At 45.0% G+C, this 25,843-nt stretch overlaps 1 protein-coding gene and 1 long non-coding RNA gene across 4 annotated transcripts in view; one reads left to right on the forward strand and one right to left on the reverse strand.

Annotated features, from left to right (window-relative positions):
• Nucleotides 1-9,403, reverse strand: part of FSD1L (fibronectin type III and SPRY domain containing 1 like) — a 67,712-nt gene extending 58,309 nt beyond the window's left edge. Inside the window, exon 1 of one of the 3 annotated variants that reach the window (XM_077249373.1) lies at nucleotides 9,248-9,403. In XM_077249373.1, coding sequence (XP_077105488.1) covers nucleotides 9,248-9,262 — 15 coding nt within the window. In that variant the 5' untranslated portion in view covers nucleotides 9,263-9,403. The remainder of the gene's footprint in view (nucleotides 1-9,247) is intronic. The other 2 variants (XM_077249352.1, XM_077249363.1) reach the window with 2 other exon arrangements.
• On the forward strand, nucleotides 1,701-20,165 carry LOC143764142 (uncharacterized). The gene is made up of 2 exons (XR_013213070.1): nucleotides 1,701-1,819; nucleotides 20,019-20,165. It is a non-coding gene; the product is annotated as an uncharacterized LOC143764142 (long non-coding RNA).
• The last annotated feature ends 5,678 nt before the right edge of the window (nucleotides 20,166-25,843 follow it).

Here is a 25,843-nt window from a genome sequence, read left to right on the forward strand (position 1 = left end):
AAATATGATGATTACAATATATTAAGGAGGATAAAAACTTTAATGGGAGGAGTGATTCTTTAACAGATATTCTTCTCAGAGGGGGTTTACTTTTTCCCCATATACTGTTGCCCAATCATAAGAGGGCAGCATCATACACAGAACAAAAAAAATACAAAACACAACACTCCAGGGAAAGGAAGTTCAGGTTTTCTCAGCGTGCTCTTGTAACAATCACACAGATCTCCTCACTCCCATCAATCTCTAGTATCCAGGAATATCATCCCAATACCTGGGGATAGATTCAAAGATGTGTACATAACCAACGCTGCCCGCACAATCATTTTCATCGCTGCTCTCTGTTGCAGCTCTCATTTCCCGGCACTGTAATGTCTTTACATCACAGGGAGAGCTTCAGTATGCAAGCAGTGATGAAAATAATGGTGCATGCAGCATTTGACATGCACAACACATTATTGCCCAATACCTGGGATAGATCCAAAGCTTTGTACGTAATGGCATTACAGTGCAGCTCTCCTCTCTCAGCACTAGCAATGACAGTAAGTGCGGAAATCTTAGTGTGATAAGATTAGACACATCAGTCTCACCAGATCACACAGAAAAAGCTTTTCCCAACCTTCTCTGGGGGTATTTGCTTTTCCTTCCCCTGTATGATGCTGCCTTTTTAGATGAGAGGATCGATTTGCAAGACTCCGGTCCAGTGGCCAGGTCAGTGGTACTTGGCGGCTAAATGGGAGACCTTTGAATCTCTTAAATTCCAGAGTCACAGGAGTGGCATTTGATTTTTCAGGATTGGCGTGACATATGTGCATTGTAAATAGATAATGGCTGCACTCAAGTTTATTGTGCTAAAGCAAGGAAATGTGCAATACATGAAATGTGAACAGCATAATGGCTTGTGAAATTTATGAAAAAACACATGAGATTTTTAGCACAAAATTTGGCCAAATGTGAGCCCATTCACCAAACGTCAAGGTAATCTCAGATCGAATGGGCACCTGACCTGTCTGCCTAGTGTGAACACTTACCTATGGCTAATAACATGGTAAAGCCTGTATTTATAGAGGAGGTTAGAACCAACTGTGTTTGGATGTAATTAAAATCACAGCATGGTGAAGGGTGGGGCGTTCCAAGTCAGAAAAAACAGTACATAGTAAATATAGGAAAACTGACTGAACATATATTTACTATGTATTGCTTTTTCTGACTTGAACGCCTCGCCCTTCACCATGCTGTGATTTTAATTACATCCAAACACAGTTGGTTCTAACCTCCTCTATAAATACAGGCTTTACCATGTTATTAGCCATAGGTAAGTGTTCACACTAGGCAGACAGGTTAGTTACCCATTCGATCTGAGATTACCTTGACGTTTGGTGGATGGGCTCACAACATTTGGCCAAATTTTGTGCTAAAAATCTCATGTGTTTTTTCATAAATTTCACAAGCCATTATGCTATTCACATTTCATGTATTGCACATTTCCTTGCTTTAGCACAATAAACGAGTGCAGCCATTATCTATTTGCTATGTAAGACTTTTTGGTTATGCACCAGTTCAGACTAGATGGCTGTTCAGTCAGTTTTTCTATATTTACTATATGTGCATTGTGACACACAAATGACGTTGCGTCAACACTAGCTAATGAAAAGCCGCACCAGGGACACAGCAAAGTAACAGAATCACAGGCCTGCCATTTAGCCACCAGTTACCACTGACCTCAACACTGGACCAGAGTCCCATGAATCGATCCTCTCATCTCTACGATCCAGAAGTAGCATTGCTTTGGCTTATTTTCGCTGCCGTCTATTGAACACAGGTAAATCCGCATGTGTACCGCATCCAATACATTTCCATTAACTGGATAGTCCAGCAAGTTTCCGGGACAGTTCCCGGTCAGAGTGACATGCAGTATACCCAGGCATGGATATATATAGCAGAGCACATGAAACTCTATTCTGTATCGGCTAATATGAGCCTGTGTGACAGGAAAGGTTTCCATCATAGTCAGTGTCTATAATGCTCCTTTTCTCTATCGTTAGGAAACCTGTTCTACTACTGCTGTATATGTAACATTTAAAAGGAATCGGTCATCAGATCTTTGCTACCTATTCTGAGAGCAGCATGATTTAGGGGCAGAGACCCTAAATTCAGTCATTTTCTGGGATACATGTTGCAGTTTTGATAAAAATCACTGTCTTATCTGCTGCAGATCTATTATTTTTCTGAATACTGAGCTCTGTATAACCCCACCCACACCACAGATTAACAGCTTCCTGTGTGCACCCTGCATAGGCAGAAAGATGCCAATCAGTGGTGAGGAGAGGTTATACTGAGCTCAGAAACAGGGTATGGAGTCTGTAAGCCAAACCTCCATTTTGGTAGAATCGGTATTAAAAGGGCCAACTCGGACTCACAAAATATACAGTATAATACATTGGATACAGTAGTACAATGTAGGATGTGCTGTAAATGTTTTCAGAAAAATTTGGGAAAGTTATGAAATGTCCTAAAAATGTCTGTTCTGTTCCTGATCTAAGGATCTCGGCTTTTTAGGTGAGATGAATCTGTGCTGCACTTTATGGACATGCTCAGTAGTGACCAGTGCTGTGGGTCATGGAAATTGAGAAGTCGGAGGACTGGCTTAGGCTACTTTCACACTTGCGTTTTTAGCAATCCGTCGCAATCCATCGTTTTGGGAAAACAAACGGATCCTGCAAATGTGCCCGCAGGATCCGTTTTTTGCCCATAGACTTGTATTAGCGACGGATGGCCACACGTCGCATCCGTCGTGCAACGGATCCGTCGTGTTTTGGCGAACCATCGGCATGAAAAAACGTTCAAGTGAACTTTTTTTGTCCGTCACGTCCGCCATTTTCGACCGTGCATACGTGGCCGAAACTCCGCCCCCTCCTCCCCGAACTTCAGAATGGGCAGCGAATGCGTTGAAAAACTGCATCCGCTGCCCATGTCGGGCACAAATTTCACAACGTGCGCCGGTACATCGGCCCGACGCATAGCGACGGACCCGTACTGACGCACGTGTGAAAGGGGCCTTACCAACTCCACAGCAAGGCCTCCCTACTGTACATAAAGTGCAGCACAGATTCATCTCAGGACATCCTTAGATCAGGAACAGAACATAGTTACATAGTTATTAAGGTTGAAGGAAGACTAAGTCCATCAAGTTCAACCCATAGCCTAACATGCCCTAACATGTTGATCCAGAGGAAGGCAAAAAAAAAAAAAAAACCATGTGGCAAAGAGTAAGCTCCACATTGGGGAAAAAAAAACTCCTTCCCGACTCCACATACGGCAATCAGACTAGTTCCCTGGATCAATGCCCTATCAAGGAATCTAGTGTATATACCCTGTAACATTATACTTTTCAAGAAAGGCATCCAGTCCCCTCTTAAATTTAAGTAATGACTCACTCATTACAACATCATACGGCAGAGAGTTCCATAGTCTCACTGCTCTTACAGTAAAGAACCCACGTCTGTTATTATGCTTAAACCTTTTTTCCTCCAGACGTAGAGGATGCCCCCTTGTCCCTGTCTCAGGTCTATGATTAAAAAGATCATCAGAAAGGTCTTTGCACTGTCCCCTCATATATTTATACATTAAAATAAGATCACCCCTTAGCCTTTGTTTTTCCAAACTATATAGCCCCAAGTGTAATAACCTATCTTGGTATTGCAGACCCCCCAGTCCTCTAATAACCTTGGTCGCTCTTCTCTGCACCCGCTCCAGTTCAGCTATGTCTTTCTTATACACCGGAGACCAGAACTGTGCACAGTATTCTAAGTGTGGTCGCACTAGTGACTTGTATAAAGGTAAAATTATCTTCTCCTCATGAGCATCTATGCCTCTTTTAATGCATCCCATTATTTTATTTGCCTTTGTAGCAGCTGCCTGACACTGGCCACTGAATATGAGTTTGTCATCCACCCAGGTCTTTTTCATTGACGGTTTTGCCCAGAGTTTTAGAATTAAGCACATAGTTATACATCTTATTACTTCTACCCAAGTGCATGACCTTACATTTATCCCCATTAAAGCTCATTTGCCATTTATCAGCCCAAGCTTCTAGTTTACATAAATCATCCTGTAATATAAAATTGTCCTCCCCTGTATTGATTACCCTGCAGAGTTTAGTGTAATCTGCAAATATTGAAATTCTACTCTGAATGCCCCCTACAAGGTCATTAATATGTTAAAAAGAAGAGGGCCCAATACTGACCCCTGTGGTACCCCACTGCTAACCACGACCCAGTCTGAGTGTGCTCCATTAATAACCACCCTTTGTTTCCTATCCCTGAGCCAGCTCTCAACCCACTTACACATATTTTCCCCTATCCCCATTATTCTCATTTTATGTATCAACCTTTTGTGTGGCACCGTATCAAAAGCTTTTGAAAAGTCCATATACACTACATCTACTGGGTTCCCTTGGTCCAGACCAGAACTTACCTCTTCATAGAAGCTGATCAAATTAGTCTGACATGATCGGTCCCTAGTAAACCCGTGCTGATACTGGGTCATGAGGCTATTCCTCTTCAGATACTCCAGTATAGCATCCCTTAGAATGCCCTCCAGGATTTTACCCACAGTAGAGGTTAAGCTTACTGGCCTATAATTTCCGAGTTCAGTTTTTGTCCCCTTTTTGAATATTGGCACCACATTTGCTATACGCCAGTCCTGTGGTACAGACCCTGTTATTATGGACTCTTTAAAGAATAAAAATAATGGTCTATCAATGACTGTACTTAGTTCCTGCAGTACTCGGGGGTGTATCCTATCCGGGCCCGGAGATTTGTCAATTTTTGTGATTTTTAGACGATGCCATACTTTCTGCTGGGTTAAGCAGGTGACATTTAAAGGGACACTGTCACCCCCTCCAGCCGTTATAAACTAAAAAGATCCACCTTGTGCAGCAGTAAAGCTGCATTCTACCAAGGTGGCTCTTTTAGTTTTTGTTGCGGTTATTCCCTAAATAAAGCGTTTTATAACTTCTCCAAAATACCTTTCTTTAGACCTGGAGGCAGGTCTGAACCCCCCTCTTTGAAGCGCCAAACTGCAGTCAGTCATATCTTCTGGGGCGCTGGTCGCCGCCCCCTCAGCGCGGTTTTCCTCGGAAATCCGGGCCTGCACTGTGCTCTTCTGCCTTGGGCAGGCGCATTGAGCATTGGCCGTCTGACCTCACCTGCTGGGTTGCAGACTGCGCCTGTGCGGGCAGTGCGGCCACCCAGCTACTGAATCCCCGCCCCGCAGTGTGTTATGCATTATGCACAGTGCGGGGCTGGAAGGCGGGGGACCTGGGGGAGCGTCTGACAAGTGCAGTGCGCATGCCCAGGAATCCCAGCCCCGCACTGTGCATAATGCATAAAACACTGCGGGGTGGGGATTCAGTAGCTGGGTGGCCGCACTGCCCGCACAGGCGCAGTCTGCAACCCAGCAGGTGAGGTCAGACGGCCACTGCTCAATGCGCCTGCCCAAGGCAGAAGAGCACAGCACAGGCGGATTTCCGAGGAAAACAGCGCTGAGGGGGCGGCGACCAGCGCCCCAGAAGATATGACTGACGGCAGTTTGGCGCTTCAAAGAGGGGGGTTCAGACCTGCCTCCAGGTCTAAAGAAAGGTATTTTGGAGAAGTTATAAAACGCTTTATTTTGGGAATAACAGCAACAAAAACTAAAAGAGCCACCTTGGTAGAATGCAGCTTTACTGCTGCACAAGGTGGCTCTTTTAGTTTATAACGGCTGGAGGGGGTGACAGTGTCCCTTTAATGGGGAATTTTTGTTATCACTGATCATATTGTCTGCCATGGGACTTTCTTGTGTAAATACTGATGAAAAAAAGTCATTTAGCATATTGGCTTTTTCCTCATCCATCATTTCACCCAGACTATTTTAAGGGGGCCAACACTATCATTTTTTAGTTTCTTACTATTTATGTAGTTAAAGAATATTTTGGGGTTATTTTTGCTCTCTCTAGCAATGAGCCTCTCTGTCTCAATTTTTGCTGCCTTGATTTGCTTTTTACAGAACTTATTTAATTTTTTGTATTTATTTAATGCCTCCTCACTACCTACTTCCTTTAATTCTCTAAATGCTTTCTTTTTGTCACTTATTGCACCCCTTACAGCTGTATTTAGCCATATTGGTTCCTCCTTTTTCTAGTATGTTTATTCCCATACGGTATATACTGTGCACAGGTCCTATCCAGGATGCTAATAAACGTCTCCCATTTTCTTTGTGTATTTTTGTGTCTCAGGATATCGTCCCAGTTAATTGCACCAAGATCATCTCTCATCCGTTGGAAATTTGCCCTCCTGAAGTTTAGTGTCCTTGTCACCCCTCTACTACACATCTTATTAAAGGATACACGAAAACTTATTATTTTGTGATCATGATCACTATTCCCCAAGTGACCCCCAACCCTTATATTTGATATGCGGTCTAGCCTGTTGGTTAATATTAGATCTAGCAGTGCCCCCTTCTTGTTGGGTCCTCAACCAGTTGTGAAAGGTAATTGTCTCTCATAGTTGTCAAAAACCGATTACCTTTGCTGGAACTGCAGGTTTCTGTTCCCCAATCTATTTCAGGGTAGTTGAAGTCCCCCATAATAATGACTTCTCCTTGAGTCGCAGCTTCATCTATTTGCTTTACGAGGATATTCTCCATTGCTTCCATTATTTTTGGAGATTTATAACAAACCCCTATCAGTAATTTATTATTTTTCCCCCTCCCCTTATCTCCACCCACAGGGACTCTACATTTTCATTAGATTCACCTATATTATCACGCCGGATGGGTTTTAAGGAAGATTTTACATATAGACACACCCCTCCCCCTCGCTTATCTGTACGGTCATTTCTGAACAGGCTATAGCCCTGCAAGTTAACAGCCCAGTCATGGCTCTCATCCAGCCATTTTCAGATATCCCCACCATGTCATAATTATGTTCCAACAACATTAGTTCTAATTCGTCCATTTGTTGGCGAGGCTTCTGGCATTAGTATACATGCACTTGATGTTCCTCTCTGTACCTCTATTTTTTCTTAAATTATTAGCTGTTCTAACCCCACCCCCCATGCCACCGCCACCCCCAACTTCCTTGTGCCCAGGTCTCTATCTGCCCTATCACAGACATTTATAGGACATTACATAACTTTCCCAAATTCTTATGAACACATTTACAGCACATCCTGCATTGTACTACTGTACCCAATGTATTATATGTATTAGGAGTCAGGCGGTCCATTTTATACTGACTCCACAAAAATATGGAGGACTAAATGGCGGCAGGTTTACTTGCCCTCTAGCGATAATACCCAGCTGATAAAACAGTGATTTTATCAAAACTACAGCAAGGATCCCAGAAAGTGACATAGCTGGAATCAGGATCTCTGCATCTACTTTATGCTGCTATGAGATTAGATCACAAAAACCTGGCGACAGATTCCCATAACAAATGTAACGTCAGTTTGAAGTTATAGAAATTAATAACCTTTTAAAAAACACTCGAGAATATCCTGCGTTTCTCATTCACTGTCTTAACCCTCATTCAGATGCCAGCTTTTCACATACGCTTTCTATCGACGTTTTTCAGATAACATTCGTCCTATAAGGCCTCATTCAGACGTCCATTTTTCTCACGTAGGAGAAAAACAAAACGATTATTATGAACATGAGTTTGAGCAGTTTTTCTTGTACGTGGAGAAAAAATAAAAAATCAGTTTCTCCACCTTCGATGTGGCAGTTGGTGAAAATCAGGCCCCACTAGGATGGCCTCCGAGTGAGGTCCGATTTGATCACAGATCCATAGCAGACCTATAGACTTGCACTGCCAATTCTGATCTCATACTCAGATCAATATCGGATATGTACTTGGAGATTTTCCATGAAAACTGGACGTCTGGAATAAGCGCTTATAGTGTATGGGGCGGTTTACATGTGATTTTTTTTCACGGACTGAGTTGTCTGCGCAAAATTGTGGACACATTTGATATTGTATAATCGTATAAGCTCCGTACAATTTATATTCTTATAGGATTATACTACTTGGGTCTGACTGTTCCTTACTCAATTTGGCATTACCATTTGGTATGCATATTATTGATCTGAGTGTCAGATCAAAACAGGCAATGCAAATGTACGGATCTGTCAAAAGGAGAAACAAAAGAGTCAGCCATTCTTGTGCAGTTCGTTTTTCACCGGTAGAAGAAGGAGGGTTTTTTTTTACTTTTTATTGAAAAACCAAGGAAAATCACACCATACTGATGACATTCTGATGAAAATCCAGATAAAACTTGGTCCATTTTTTCTCATACATGAAAAAAACTTGATGTCTGAATGAGGCCTCGCACATAAAACATATCTGACTTTGTCCCAAGTAGACATAGCCCAACTTCATATACAAGTCCCCAGTCAGCCCCAGCCTAACAAGTCCAATCTACAGACCCCCCCCCCCCATCTCCCATACCAACATACCGCTGTTTATGGCCACCATGATGTGTTCTGGTCGGCACTGTCCACCATTATGCCCTCACTATAGGGTCAGATCACACACGGTGCAGCGACTGGGGACCCTCGTCACATTGCAGACATATCATGTCATTTAGTCACCAGGGTTATTAGCTTTGGAGGGTCTGACAGCTAAATGCCCTGATAGTCAGCCGTTATCACGGCGGAAGCCCATGCCACCTGCACGTTTAGCCTTGCCCCACCTGACAGTCGGTGAGGGTATACACTGGTGGTGACAAGGCTGGTACCTGTTCCCCCACATGACCCCGCAGCCATGCCAGGCTTCCTATAGCGGGTCGCCCCCGATTCTACAAAGCGCTGTGGTTATGACTACGCCGTGCCCATGCCACACCCCTAATATGCCCATTGTGTGGGAGAACCCTCACAAGGTATCATTAGCACATCTGTGGGGTGCGAGCCCACACCGTATGGAGCATACCCACTGCCAGGCTGCCCAGCCACTAACTGCTCACTACACAAGCTGTTTAATAATGGAGCCCACCTGCTCCTGGCTGCCACCATGACAACCACCTAGACAATAAGTGCTAACTCATCCGCCCATGGTAAGGGCATCAGCACCAGGAGGAGGCAGACCCACGCCCATGACGTGCCAGCATCCTCTCCCCACTGCACCTATTGTCCCTGCAGAGCAGCACTGAATGGCTGCGCGCCCACCCCCAGTGATGGAGCCCCCACTACAGGTAACGCGCCGGCAGCTTACTTTCTGAGCGTCCATCGCCAGGCCCGGGCTCTTCCAGGCGGTGCTGCAGAGGATGTGTGCAGGGGAGGAGAGAGGAGAAGAGACCGCTGCTGATGAGCGAGCGGCCGCAGCTCCGCCCCCTCCTCGGCTCTCCGCACACAGGACCAGCCAGAAAGGCGAGCCACCATCGAGCCGGCGTGGAGGACCGGGACAGAGCGTCTCCTGTCTGCACCATCGAGCACAGCGGCAGACAACGCCCCTGTGTCAGACCAGAAGGAGCCATTTTGGTTGAGGGCAATTTATTTAACCCTATGCTGCGAAGAACATATGTGTTTGCTGCATTTCTTGCACAACCTCCTCCCAGGATATAAACATCAAACTGAAATAGAAGTAGGCGAAAAAAACAAACTATATTTTTTGTGCATCGCCATAACTGATGACTGATTTGTAGGGACAAGATCCTTACCAAATGGTGTACATTGTTGCAGGAACTTGCTTTAGGTTTGATCTTAGGTTCTGCAAAGGGTCAGTGGCATGGTTTGGGTTGTCAGCACCTTGAGCAATGCAGGTACATTGCGCCCCCTAATGCTTGTGCAGTCAGAATCTCTTACCCCAAGTACTCACATGTACAAAGCCACAACATCTATACATTCAACCAATCAGAATGCAGCTTTCATTTTACCAGAGCAGAGAAAGCGGAGCTTTGATTGGTTGCTATGGGCAGCTAAGCCAGTTTTGTAATTAGGCCTGCTTCACAGGTCATGATTTTTTGGGTACTGGAGATGTCTGTGTCCGTATGTGTAATACTTCAGGCAAACGTTTGGCAACCGTGTGTCGCATCAGTGCCACAGGCACCAGCACCTGAGAAGCAGTGGTACAGTTAGAGCTGTTCCCCGGTGCTGGGTGCTGAAGACGCTCTCATCATTCTCCTCTGCTCTGCCGGCGATCAGGGAAGAATGATGAGAGTTGTATTCAAGTGATAACAATGAGAGCAGGAGAGGCTGATGTGACTATTCATCACCCGCTGCCAGCGCTATAAGTAAATAATTTTAAAAAAACAGCATGGGGACCCCTCTATTCTTGATAACCAGCCTTGCTGAAGCTGACAGATGAGGGTTGTAGCCCCCAGTTCTGAGTTTTGCCTGGCTGGTTATCAAAAATACAGGGGAAAACACAACAGATTTTTTATTTCTATATGGCGCAGGAGCCGGCTGATGAATACTCCCATCATCCACTCCTGCTCTCACTATTAGCCACAGAACGTGTAGGCTGATGGGAGTAACAGCTCTCATTGTTATCAGTTGAATATAACTCTCCTCATTCTCGCGCTGATCGCCAGCAGAGCAGGGGAGAGCTGTGTTCAGCACCTGGCGCCGGGGAACAGCGCTTACTGTAACGCTTCTTCTTACTGATGATATCCGTGTGCATGTGTGCGGGGTGTATTGCAGCCCGTGCTGCTGGTTAAAAATGCAAATGTCGGCGTGTTTTGCCTGCATACACAGAGTCCCTGGAAACACACTGACATGTGCACGGAACCATTCACTTGAATGGATCTACATGTGTCAGTGTCTCTGATACGTGTGAAAACTGTCACCACACGCACTGAACACACTGACGTCTGAAAGAGGCCTTGGACTGGCTTTGATTATCTCCCCCATTTTGTGCACGTTTCAGAAGAGTTTTTGGACCGGTGGAATTGCCTTAAATCTGCAGTGCGTTGTGCACACAATGTTAGTCAATGGGAAATACAGAAACGCTGTGCATATGCTGCAGAAAAAAACGTGGGGAATCCAATCATCTGGTTACTGTGTTCGAGTGTGAAAAACCAAAACACATACACACATACAGTACGGACAGTACATACATATAGACATACAGTACATACAACATAGAGTACATGCTCACCAATCACCTAGTCCCTGAAGCCCTCGATCACCTGTAAGAAATATAAAAATAATAAACCAACAATATACTCCCTAATCCGCAGTAATCCATGTAATAACGAGTGTCCCACGACGATCTTCCGTGGGGATCTGTCACATCAGCAGATGCAACCGCTCCCCAGGGGCTCCGGCCATACAATGACGGAAGGTATCCTTTTACACTGTATCCCTCCTCTGCTGTGAGTACAGTATAGTTCATACTGTCACTTGCGGCACAGCTGCTTGGGAAAATTCTCACACAGCAGTGCCGTAAAGTGAGTGCAATGAACTCATTGAACCCTCAGTGATAACACTGCAGGAGCCATTGTCTCCTGTCAGTGGCCTATAGAGCTGTCACATCTCCTGATGTCACTTTTCTATAGAGAAGATCGGACAGGGAGTATACGGTTGGATTATTATTTTTTGCAGGCGATCGATGGCTTCGGGGAATTAGGCGTGGTTGTAAGTATAGTGAAATTAAGAATATTAAAATACTTTTTCTGGCTGTCTTTTTTTAACTCTTTCACTACTATAGGATTAGTAATGGACAGGTGTCTTATTGACGCCTCTCTATTACTCACCAGGCTTGTTGTCACCTTACAATACAGAGGTGACATTAACCCCTTATTACCCCACTAGTTGGTGGCCCGATTCTAACGCATCGGGTATTCTAGAATATGCATGTCCACGTAGTATATTGCACAGCCCACGTAGTACACTGCACAACCCACGTAGTATATTGCCCAGCCACGTAGTATATTGCCCAGCCACATAGTATATTGCCCAGTGACGTAGTATATTGCCCAGCCACGTAGTATATTGCCCAGTTACGTAGTATATTGCCCAGTTATGTAGTATATTGCCCAGTGACGTAGTATATTGCCCAGCCACGTAGTATATTGCCCAGTGACGTAGTATACAGCACAGAGCCACGTAGTATATTGCCCAGTTACGTAGTATATTGCCCAGTTATGTAGTATATTGCCCAGTGACGTAGTATATTGCCCAGCCACGTAGTATATTGCCCAGTTACATAGTATACAGCACAGAGCCACGTAGTATATTGCACAGCGACGTAGTATACAGCACAGAGCCACGTAGTATTTTGCCCAGTTATGTAGTATATTGCCCAGTGACGTAGTATACAGCACAGAGCCACGTAGTATATTGCACAGTGACATAGTATACAGCACAGAGCCACGTAGCATATTGCCCAGCCACGTAGTATATTGCCCAGTTACGTAGTATATTGCCCAGTGACGTAGTATACAGCACAGAGCCACGTAGTATATTGCCCAGCCACATACTATATTGGCCAACCATGTAGTATATTGCCCAGCCACGTAGTATATTGCCCAGCCACGTAGTATATTGCCCAGCTACGTAGTATACAGCAAAGAGCCACGTAGTATATTGCACAGCGACGTAGTATACAGCACAGAGCCACGTAGTATATTGCACAGCGACGTAGTATACAGCACAGAGTCACGCAGTATATTGCCCAGCTACGTAGTATATTGCCCAGCCACGTATGTCACAGGTTAAAAAATAAAAAATAAACATATACTCACCTTCCGAGGGCCCCTTGTAGTTCTGTCGCCTGTGTGCGGTGCAGGCAGCAGCTTCTGGTCCCAGGGTGTGATGACGTCGCGGTCACATGACCGTGACGTCATGGCAGGTCCTTCTCACGCAGGCACGCAGGACCTGTGATGACGTCGCGGTCACATGACTGTGACGTCATGGCAGGTCCTTGTCGCACACCATCCTTAGCACCGGAACCTGCCGCTTGCATGGAGCAGTCACGGGAGCGTCGTGAGGAGCGGGAAAGGTGGCGGAAGGTGAGTATATAATGATTTTTTATTTTTTTTATTATTTTTAACATTAGATGTTTTTACTATTGAGGCTGCATAGGCAGCCTCAATAGTAAAAACTTGGTCACACAGGGTTAATAGCGGCGGTAACAGAGTGAGTTACCCGCGGCATAACGCGGTCCGCTGGCATTAACCCTGTGTGAGCCGTTACTGCAGGGAGTATGGAGCGGGCGCCGGGCACTGACTGCAGGGGAGTAGGGAGGGACTAATCGGACTGTGGCCGTTGCTGATTGGTCGCGGCAGCCATGACAGGCAGCTGGCGAGACCAATCAGCGACTTGGATTCCATGACAGACAGAGGCCGCGACCAATGAATATCCGTGACAGAAAGAAAGACAGACAGACAGAAGGACAGACAGAAAGACGGAAGTGACCCTTAGACAATTATATAGTAGATATGCCACCGTTACAGGGCAGTGGGAAGAGAGAGGCTAAGTGCCGGAATTGGAACATCGTATAGATGCGCCATTTCTGGGGCGGCTGGGGGCTGGTATTTGTAGCTGGGGGGCCAATATCCATGGCCCCTTTATAGGCTATGAATATCAGCCCGCAGCTGTCTGCATAGCCTTTCTGGCTATAAATTGTAGGGGGACCCCATGTTATTTTTCTGGGGGGCCCCCCTATTTAATAGCCAGTAAAGGCTAAATATACAGCTGCGGGCTGATATTCATAGCCTGGGAAGCTCCATGGGTATTAACCCCACCCAGGCTACAAACATCGGCCCCCAGTAGCTGTAGATAGATCTATCTATCTATCTATCTATCTATCTATCTATCTATCTATCTATTTATCTATCTATCTATCATCTATCTATCCCATATCTATCTATCTATCCATCTCATATATCTATCCATCTATCTATCTATCTATCTATCTATCTATCTATCTATCTATCTATCTATCTATCTATCTATCTATCTATCCATCTATGTATCTATCTATCTATCTATCTATCTATCTATCTATCTATCTATCTATCTATCTATCATCTATCTATCCCATATCTATCTATCCATCTCATATATCTATCCATCTATCTATCTATCCATCTATCTATCTATCTATCTATCTATCTATCTATCTATCTATCTATCTATCTATCTATCTATCTGTGTGTAAACATTATTCCTCAATGCAGTATGTAAATGAAGAGGTTGGACAAGAAATTACATCACAATTCTTTTTTTTTGTTCAATAATAGATCTTTATTTAGCTTTCAAAAACGCATACAATCCGCATCAAAAATGCATGAAATTCGCACAAAAAAACGCATTAAAAACGCACCAAAAATGTGTGGATTTTTAGCTGCGTTTTCTGGCAAGAGATGCAGATTCTGTGCGGAAAAATCTGCAGGCAAAACCGCAACGTGTTTACATAGCCTTAAGAAGTGAAATCATGATGCAGATTTTATATGTAAAGTTCTTTTTCACAAGTGTAAAGATTTTATTTGCTTTCACTGTATTTAAAAACAAAAAAAATGTAAATATTATAATATTGTAATTATACTTTTGACTTTTGTTTTCTCAGCTAAAACTAAAAAAAATTGTTTTTTGACCATAAAAGCTGATGTCAGCTGCAGAGCCATACAGTTGGCTACACACTTGCCATTATGGCAAATATTTTAGCATCTATATGCCACGTAACGGGGTCACCCTACAACCGTTCGGACCCTCACATTTTCGGGATGTTGCCTAGCAATGTTACGTGATCATGTGCTAAAGTATCATGTAACATGTCATGTAGCTGTCCTCCAAGAGCTTCACAGATGACCTTCTATGTATAGACTACATTTCTAGCACATAGTGCTTCAGTGTCAGGGAAGACAAAGGGGACAAGTGATGAAGAACCAAACTGGAATCTTCCCAACTAAATCATTATTACGCTACTATTCATATTTGCTAGTGTTTATAGGTATTGAATAAAACAGTCCTCAAAAATGGTGACTCCAAGGGGTTGTACCGAGATTGTAACTTATTACCAATCCACATGATACAGTAGGTGAGAGTTGCAGATCGTTGGGGGTCTCACCTCTGAAATCATGAGAGTGTCTATGTGACTGGTGGAGATAGCTGAGTTAGGCCAGCGTCACACTGGCGTATTACATCCGATGAGAGAGCATCGGATGCGATATGCTAATGACCCTCGGCTCCTGCTCGCAGCAGAGCAGAAGCCGAGTGTCATGCGTCTGTGCTCCGATTCTCTCGCACAGGGAGGATCGGAGCACAGCTGCGGAGGAGGCGGAGAAATGATTTTCTCCATCTCCTCCATTGCTGGGGTCCGCTTATAACGCACAGCACTCGGATGATATCCGAGTGGTGTGCGCTGTCTCACTCGCACCCATAGGCTTATATGGGTGCGAGTGAGCCGAGAGTTTTCCTCGGTCCGAGACAATCGCAGCATGCTGCGATTGTCTCGGACCGAAGAAAACGGCCGACAAAAAGTCGGCTGCTGGGAGCTGCCCCATATGTTAACATTGGTCCGAGTGCAATGCGATTTTTTATCGCATTGCACTCGGCCGTTTAAAACGCCGGCCTTAGGCTGCTTTCACATTTGCGGTTGTGTCTGCAGCGTTTCTGACGCATACATCCGCATGTGTCTTGATGTCCTATCTTTAACATTGTGGACGCAGGTGCATGCGTTTGCATACATTCCCCTGCTGCGTTTTCTTACGCATACGTCTTTTCGCGGTGTGCGGTGGGGCACGGCTAATGTACCATGTTGCAATTTTTGAGGCAGCAAATTTCCATCAAATATGCGCAGGCATGCGCACGTGGATGAGTACGTTAAAAAACGCATTACTGTCTATGGGAACGCATGCGTACGCATGTCTTTGCATATGCATGTCTTTGCGTATGCATGCGTTTGAAGCGCTTGCGTACTTCGGACTGCGCATGTCCAGGAACTGATTTAGACATGCCCATTGAGACATGCCCTCCTGGAAATATCCATCGCATACACATAAAAAGCGCAAACGCATTTTTTTGCCGTCATGTGTAAGCTGATGCAGATAAAAAAAACGTTGCGTTATCATGCGTTTGCATGCATTTGTGGTTGTGGAGGATACGCTGCGGACTCAACCGCAAATGTGAACCTAGCCTAAATCCAGAGTGTCAGTGCACATGCCCAGCCGCCATTCAGAGGGCTCAGGGTTTTCTTTATATGCAAATATTCTATTTTGTGTCCAAAATGAAATTAGTTCTAGAATTATTCTGCTGTTTCCTGGTTTTAGAAATACCCTACATATGGTCCTTGCCTTTTTGCGTGGACATACAGTATGAGAGGGCTCAGAAGTGAAAGAGCACATGTGCACTTGATGTCTAACGTTGTTATTTACTCTGCTTTGGCTGACAATCTTAGGGGGGAACCTGTCAAATCCCCCCCCCCCCCTTCCTCTGGCATTGTTAACTAAAAGAGTCACCTTGTGCAGCAGTAATTCTGCATTCTATGAAGGTGGCTCTTTTTTTGGGGTCCCTTCCAACGCTGCAATATTACTTTTTATAATTTGCCCGCCATACCTTTAGTCTGTCTGGGGGGCACGTCTTTTTCCCCCGGACACAAACGCCTCCCAGACATCGCTCAGCCCCTCTGGGCGCCGCCTCCTCTGCTTTCATTAACATCCCCGCTGCCTGCGCTGTAAGTTTCCATAATGTGATGTGAGTCGAAGGGAAGCACAAACTGCGCATGCCCGAAAAAGGAACTTACAGCGCAGGCGCCGGGGACGTTACTAAAGGCAGAGGAGGCGGTGCCCGGCGCACGGAGGGGCTGAGTGATGGCTGGGAGGCGTTTGTGTCCGGGGGGAAAAGATGTGCCCCCCGGACAGACTAAAGGTATGGCGGGCAAATTATAAAAAGTGATATTGCAGCGTTGGAAGGGACCACACAAAAAAGAGCAACCTTCACAGAATGCAGCATTAGTGCGGCACAAGGTGGCTCTTTTAGGTAAAAATGCCTGGGGGGTGGGGGGGTGGCAGGTTCCCTTTAAAGACCAGAGCAGATTTCCTTGTAAGGCCTAACGAATGACATCCAATGCGATATACTAATGATCCTGAGTTCCTGCTCTGTTGCAAGTGTGAGACGACTGTCAGTGCTCTACGTTCTGATCCTCTCACATCAGAGAATGACAGCACAGGTGCGGAGGAGACAGAGAAAGTCATTTCTCCATCTCCTCCATTGCCGACATCCGCAGGAAGTGCACTGCACTTGGGTGACATCCAAGTTGGTCAAGCTAAAGAAAGGTGTGGAAAATTCTAATTGAGAGGGCGAAACCATGCACTGCCCCCTTGGCCGAAGATGCACCGAGAAGCCCTCATTGGCATATGTAATGAAAGAGTTTTTATGTAAAACTAACGTGGTGAAATCTATACTACAAGTAGTATTTTTGTAGTAAGTAAAGTCCCCTATACGACTATATTTTCAGTTTGGGGGTAAAAGACTACCTTTAACTTTGCATTTACAAAGTAAATGGACAATTAAAAAAATAATATCCTTTAAATGTTTTTAGTAACTTGATTGGGAGAGGAGTTTAGCAACATTGTTGTGAATTCTGCTCTTGGGTTCCCTCCGGTGGTTGTTGGTAGTAATGCAGTTGTCCCTGGGTTGCAATCCTGGGCAGGTGTCCCTGCTGATTGCAGCTCTGACTGGGATATTTAGGTGTGCAGGATTCATTAGCCCTTGCCAGTTGTCCATTGTTCTTGGAGGTTTTGCATCTCTGTCTGGTTCCTCCAGCCCTGCTGCCAAATCAGCAAAGATAAGTGTCTGGTTTTGTTTCTACAGCACACATGCTGTGTGCTTTACAATTCTGTACTATTCAATGTTTTTTCTTGTCCAGCTTAGACTGTGTTTGGATATTTCAGTCTAGTTGGATTCTCAGGAGATGCAGATATACATTCCATGTCTTTAGTTAGATGGTGGAATTTTTGTATTATCTGCTGTGGATATTTTTAGGGTTTTAATACTGACAGCTTAGTATTCTGTCCTATCCTTTCCTATTTAGCTAGTGTGGCCTCTTTTGCTAAATCCTGATTTCTGCCTGCGTGTGTCTTTCCTCTAATACTCACAGTCAATATTTGTGGGGGGCTGCCTATCCTTTGGGGTTCTGCTCTGAGGCAAGATAGAATTCCCATTTCCATCTATAGGGGTATTTAGTCCTCCGGCTGTGTCGAGGTGTCTAGGATGTGTTAGGTACACCCCACGGCTACTTCTAGTTGTGGTGACACTTTAGGGTTTGCGGTCAGTACAGGTTCCACCTACTCCTGAGAAAGTCTCATGTGGCTCCAAGGTCACCGGATCATAACACAACATGAAGGAATGCGGGGCATTGCTAATAAGTTTTCAGGGCTTAGGTGTACCATGGGCCTCCTACCATGAAAGGCCCTTCCTTTCTCAGGGACACGGGGGGATTTACTGCGCAGGGTCGACGGGCTGCATTTAGAGGGTGGTGCTCTGATGGTTTTAGCAGATGTTGAATCCCTGTACACCAACATCAGACATACTGACGGCTTGGCCGCTGTTAAATTCTTTTTGAGTAGCTCTACATTGCCGGTAGGTATTCGGGATCTTCTGCTGGAGCTATTGGAGTTCACCCTCACCCACAACTTTTTTGTGTTTAAAGGGTCCTTCTACCTGCAGCTCCAGGGGACCGCCATGGGGTCGGCCTTTGCTCCGTCCTATGCTGGCCTCTTCCTGGGGCTGTGGGAGAGGGACCTCTTCCTGTCAGACAGAGTGGGGTCTATGGAGCGTGTCCCTTTTTGGACACGCTACATAGACAATATCTTCTTTGTTTGGCAGGGCACCCTGATCGACCTTGCGCAGCTTATTGACATACTGAATGGCAATGACCTGAACATCCATTTAACATTCACATCTAGCGCGGTGTCTCTGGAATTTCTTGACGTGACAATCAGGAAAGACCATTCTGGTATGTTGCAGACCGATATCTTTAGGAAGGATATAGCAACAAACACACTGTTGCATGCATCATCTGGCCCCCCACGGCATATGATCAGATCTGTCCCAATTGGTCAGTTCCTCCGCATCAGGAGGATCTGTTCATCTGATAGTGTCTTTGAACGCAGAGCGGGGGAACTGATGGAAAGGTTTAGGTCTCGTGCCTATAGCCGGAGGTCAATTAAACGGGCATGCCATCGGGCAAAATATGCCTCCCGCCATGATCTACTCTACGGCAATCGTCCGATGGGTAGATCAGGGGACAAGCAGATATCGAGATTCGTCACAACTTTTAACTCTCAGTCCGATAGGGCTCGCTCCATTCTTCAAAGTGCCTGGCCCATTTTAAGGGTGGATCTGATTATTTCCAAGTTTATTTCTATGAATCCCTCGATGGCCTTTAGACGGGCCAAAAATCTGAGGGACCGTCTTGTCTCTAGCCATTATTCCAACTATCATAAACCTATGTTTTTGGACGGATTAACAAGGAGGGTGGGCTGTTCTCCGTGTGGCGGCTGTGTCGCATGCCCCAACATTGATCGTTGTGACAGCTTTGTCAACTCTGATGGAACCAAGAGCTATAAGATCTGACAATATATCACTTGTACCACCAGATACGTGGTTTATTATGCAACCTGCCCATGTGGGTTGATTTATGTTGGGCTCACTACGCGGCAGCTCAAGGTTCGCATCAGAGAGCACGTCTTGGGCATTCAGGCGGCAGCCAGTCACACGGAGGCGTCCACTCTTAAAACTATACCCCGACATTTTAAAGAACTGCACAATTGTGACAGCACCCTATTGCGGGTGCGTGACATTGATGCTATTAAGATTAACATTAGGGGTGGTGATCTGTCCAGACGTTTGGGGAGGCTGGAGACAAGATGGATCTGGCAATTGAATACGGTCCATTCTTTTGGACTTAATGAATGCATTTCATTCGTCCCATTCCTCCGGTCTTCTGGCTGCTGAGAGTATATATCTTGTGTGCCACTCTTTCACATGGTTTCTTTTTATTTATTTTTGATTTTAACAGGTGTCTTTTATTGTTTTAGTGATCTTCGTTTTTGCCATGATACCTACTCTTTGGCTGCAATGGAATCCTTTTATCCTAGGATGTATCGGGGACCTTCAACTTGTTGGAATTTATTTGCATCTTTATATAATGATATAACACTATAATAAAATATGTTTTCTCCGTATGTAGGAATTATTATATGTCATTTGTTTATGTCATTATATGATGTGGTCCTAGTTATATGCTGGATTATACTTTTTTTGTTTATACTTTTTTTGATTAATCTTTGTGGGTTATATTTTTGATTTGTGTAATGTTTCTTATTTATTGGTATATGTATATATATATATATAGATATATATATATATATATATATATATATATATATATATATATATAGATATAGATATATGCAGCGCCCCAGAGTCCTGGTCGTTGCAGTACTGTGGCTCCGCCACTAAGGGGAGCTATGGTGCGTCTGATGGCACTGAAGGAGTTCATCTGACCAGGTATCACAGACACCAATACATTTCACAGTCGGGCCTCCGGGGGGAGCTAAGGGTTCTATTCACTAGGCCACTCCCCATCATAGTGGGTAAACTGGGGGTCAGGCAGGAAGTGAGATCAGAAAGCTGACTGGGTTGGAACCAGGCAACACCTTGTGGCAGAGGGTCTTGTGGGGGAAGATACAGTAGGGTCTCTGTCAGGGGTGGGATCCTGACAGAGGCTTGGCAACTTGAACGAACGTAACGGGACCGTGCCTGCTCAGCATAGCGGCGGTGCCCAAGGAAGGATTAGAAGCGAGATAGATTGTGCTGAGTGAGAAACGAGATCACGCAAAAGGAGAAATACCAGTAGGAGTCGTGCTGTAAGACCGAAGCAACATCCTACTGAGGCGCACTACCGGTGGCCGGAACGCCGAGGGAGTATCATAACATTCAGCTTCAAGCAATACTCCAAACAGCGGCAGGACAGTCAGTCTAAGGCGGGCTGTCTAACTTAAATCACCTATGCAGTCTTGGGGGGCAACTTGTGGAGAGGGGCGACTCTAGGGTCCCGGAAGAGCTCCGAGCCTACCCGTCAAATGGGTGCCGTCCCAACCAGAACACCAGGGAGGGACGGAGGATTAGCAGAACATCATCTAATCGAGTTGTGAGGGAACTTAAGAAACAGACACAACAGTTGTGGGGACTTTCTGTAAGCACAGCAGGGAAGGACCGCAACACATAGCGCTAGAAGGAAGGCACAGATTTCCACCTGCTAAGAGAACTCTGGAGGTGCCATTGGACCGGCCAGACTTGCACAGCCTGGTTATCCGGATTCCGGACTGAGGACCCAGAGATCTTCAGTAAAGAGGTAAAGAGACTGCAACCTGGTGTCCTCGTTATTTACTGCACCACACCACTACAGCCTCACCACCAACATTCATCTATCCACTTCATTCACTGTGCGCCCCTCGGCAGGGTCACGGACCGGGGCCTAGCCACCGTGACAACCCCAGAGCAGAGACTCACAGGCCCGGTACCGGGTACCCCTCGGCCCTGCGGCGGTGGGGGCGCTACATATATATATATATAGATATATGGGTATGCATAATCACTTTGGATTGGTTCACATGTGCAATAGTTATGGCCATCGTAGTACTTTGTCTGCATTTGTATGCTCTGAGTGCTGCTCTGTTTTGTTTTTATACTTCGTATGCGGCACAGTCTGCCATTTCACTATTTATGTGCATACACTATTGCGCCCCCTTGTTCTGTATATACAGTACCTTATAGTATTGTTATCCGACTTTTGCACCAGACCAAAATGTTTGCAAGCACATTTCCGGTTATGCGCTGTTGGTTCCTCACCACTTCCAGTCCGCGTCCTGCGCTGGCGTACATGGGCCCGTGTATATCCGGCGTTGGCATGCGGAGAGGTAGTGCGGGCGCGCATTGGCCAGTCCCAGCTGTTTGGCAGCTATATAATTCAACTAGTGTGAGTACATGGCACGCCCCCTGAGGAAGGATTATACCGAAACGCGCATCGGGGTGGGCTGGAGCTGGTGTGATCCCCTGTGCATTTGTGGTATGTTCTTATATTCGTCCATCTGTACATATGTATGTCTTTGATCTTTTTGCTATGTTGCTGCTATACTATGTGAACTTCTGTAGAAATACTGCCAACTTTACAAATCTTATTTGATGTGATACAGTATGTTCCAGTTACTATTATAAGACATTTCTTCTACTATTTATGTGAACTTCCCATGCACTGTGTATGATGTGCCTTGTATAGTACCGCTTATTGATATTTATCTGGGGATCATTACCTCCCTCCTAGTCTCCATGTCGTACGTTGTCACACATCCCTTTTCTGCTGTCCATGTTCTTTGTTTTATATTTATCCAAACAAACTTTTTCTATAAATTGCATGAATATTGGACTATGGCACTATTTTCTTAGTGGTTTTGTTGTTTATAACAAAGGTGTGTCCCACACTTCTCCATGTATTGGCTGATTTCATGGGATGTACCTTTTTGGTATCATGATTATACATCCCCATAGCTGCCTGTAGTGTTTGCCTTGCTTTTCATGAAAGTAAGGATGTATATGCCATCACTGCAATAGACAGCTGGTGTTACAATGTGAAAATGTTTGTAATGATTGATATGTGTAGTTATCAACATACATCCAGTGTATTAGTGAGTAAACATGCAAAATCTGAAGTGTGTGCTGCATATGTCTGAATTATGAAAGGTGAGTGACTACTATACAGTCATGGCCAAAAGTGTTGGCACCCTTTAAGGGAACCTGTCACCCCCAAAATTGAAGATAAGCTAAGGGTAATAATTATAGGGGATAACTCAGGAGACTCTTTGCCTGGAACAAGACAACTACAGGACACAGTTTTATAAGTAGTAAAGTCTATATTATCACACGGTGATTCAAACAGGTGCAGAGAGAAACTCAAGTCCACAACACTTGGTGTAAATATTAAATGCAGCTTAGCAGTCTATAGGAAACTTCAGAGGAAAATGCAATCAAGCAGAAAGTCTATGAAGCACAGTTATTCTTGAGGATACTTGACACAAATAAATCCTTGTCTTAGTTCAAACACAGATAGATAAGCTTATAAGGATGTTCAAATCATATCTTAGCTCAACCAGGGAGGCCTGGTTAATAGTCTCAGGTTTTTGCAGAGCAGCAACAGCTTACATGTCCAGCAAATGCAGATGGAAGTAAACATGAGCAGCAGATGAAGGATGATTACTGGAAACTGGTGTATACATCAGGAACTCAGAGCAGAGTAGCAGGATCACCACACAGGTTCACAGGAGCAGGTATATAGCCAGGAAGTAATCAGAGGTCAGGAGCTGGATGCAAGGCAGAATACTCTAGCACAGACTGAAGGCTGGGGTGGAGTTTTATAGCAGAAAGACACAGTGCACATGAGACCAAAGACGCCATCTTGGAAAAGGGCAGTAATGCACAAAAGGTAAAAAAATGTTCAGAGTCCTGGCATTACTCCCTCCTTAGAAGCGGCCTCAGTACAATCCTGGACCTGGTTTCTCAGGGAATCTCTGATGAAAACGAGAAATCTTCTGTTGGGCATTGATGTTTTCCACAGGTTCCCAAGAGTCTTCCTCAGTGGGATATCTGTTGTGAAATTGGATTTTGGGCTCCCCCGGTGGCCACTGGTGGAATTGAACTGGTGTGCATCATCCTCTCTGTTCACCTGTTTCCATCAGGATGTGGGAGTCGCTATTTAGCCTTGCTCCTCTGTCACTTCCATGCCGGTCAACATTGTAATCAGAAGCCTTTCTGTGCATGTTCCTGCTGCTAGACAACTCCCAGCTAAGTTGGACTTAGTCCTTGTTTGTTTTTGCATTTTGTTCCAGTTCACAGCTGTAGTTTCGTTTCTGTGTCTGGAAAGCTCTTGTGATCTGAAATTGCCACTCTGATGTTATGAGTTAATACTAGAGTCTTAAAGTAATTTCAGGATGGTATTTTGATAGGGTTTTCAGCTGACCATGAAAGTGCCCTTTCTGTCTTCCTGCTATCTAGTAAGCGGACCTCAATTTTGCTAAACCTATTTTCATACTACGTTTGTCATTTCATCTAAAATCACCGCCAATATTTGTGGGGGCCTCTGTCTGCCTTTCGGGGAAATTTCTCTAGAGGTGAGCCAGGACTATATTTTCCTCTGCCAGGATTAGTTAGTCCTCCGGCCGGCGCTGGGCGTCTAGGGATAAAACGCAGGCTACGCTACCCGGCTACTGTTAGTTGTGCGGCAGGTTTAGTTCATGGTCAGTTTAGTTTCCATCCTTCCAAGAGCTAGTTCTTATGTTTGCTGGGCTATGTTCTCTTGCCATTGAGAACCATAACAGTTTGACCGGCCCCAAAGGGTTAAATTAATTGACAGAGAAAGGAGAGAAAAGAGAAGTCTGCTGAAGATTTTTTTTTTTTTTTTTTAGTTCTGAGTGTGCTTGTAATTGAATCTCTTGCAAGTCTGCCTATATTGCAGCCTTTCTCTCTCTCTCTCCTTCTAATCCTGGAATGGCTCTGTGTTCACCTGTTTAAAATGGATATTCAGAGTTTAGCTGCAGGTTTGAATAATCTCACCACGAAAGTTCAAAACTTACAAGATTTTGTTGTTCATGTTCCTATATCTGAACCTAGAATTCCTTTGCCTGAATTTTTCTCGGGGAATAGATCTTGCTTTCAAAATTTCAAAAATAATTGCAAGTTGTTTTTGTCCCTGAAATCTCGCTCTGCTGGAGATCCTGCTCAGCAGGTCAGGATTGTGATTTCTTTGCTCCGGGGCGACCCTCAGGATTGGGCTTTTGCATTGGCTCCAGGGGATCCTGCGTTGCTCAATGTGGATGCGTTTTTTTCTGGCCTTGGGGTTGCTTTATGAGGAACCTCAGTTAGAACTTCAGGCGGAAAAGGCCTTGATGTCCCTATCTCAGGGGCAAGACGAAGCTGAAATATACTGCCAGAAATTCCGTAAATGGGCTGTGCTTACTCAGTGGAATGAGTGCGCCCTGGCGGCGAATTTCAGAGAGGGTCTCTCTGATGCCATTAAGGATGTTATGGTGGGGTTCCCTGTGCCTGCGGGTCTGAATGAGTCCATGACAATGGCTATCCAGATCGATAGGCGTCTGCGGGAGCGCAAACCTGTGCACCATTTGGCGGTGTCTACTGAGAAGACGCCAGAGAATATGCAATGTGATAGAATTCTGTCCAGAAGTGAACGGCAGAATTTTAGACGAAAAGATGGGTTGTGCTTCTATTGCGGTGATTCAACTCATGTTATATCAGCATGCTCTAAGCGTACTAAGAAGCTTGATAAGTCTGTTTCAATTGGCACTTTACAGTCTAAGTTTATTCTATCTGTGACCCTGATTTGTTCTTTATCATCTATTACCGCGGATGCCTATGTCGACTCTGGCGCCGCTTTGAGTCTTATGGATTGGTCCTTTGCCAAACGCTGTGGGTATGATTTGGAGCCTCTTGAAACTCCTATACCCCTGAAGGGGATTGACTCCACCCCATTGGCTAGCAATAAACCACAATACTGGACACAAGTAACTATGCGGATTAATCCGGATCACCAGGAGATTATTCGCTTTCTTGTGCTGTATAACCTACATGATGTGTTGGTGCTTGGATTGCCATGGCTGCAATCTCATAACCCAGTCCTTGACTGGAAAGCTATGTCTGTGTTAAGCTGGGGATGTAAGGGGACGCATGGGGATGTACCTGTGGTTTCCATTTCATCATCTATTCCCTCTGAGATTCCTGAATTCTTGACTGAATATCGTGACGTTTTTGAAGAACCTAAGCTTGGTTCATTACCTCCGCACCGGGAGTGCGA

This window comes from Ranitomeya variabilis, chromosome 1 (genome assembly GCF_051348905.1).
Source record: "Ranitomeya variabilis isolate aRanVar5 chromosome 1, aRanVar5.hap1, whole genome shotgun sequence".
In the NCBI taxonomy this organism is placed as follows: domain Eukaryota; kingdom Metazoa; phylum Chordata; class Amphibia; order Anura; family Dendrobatidae; genus Ranitomeya; species Ranitomeya variabilis.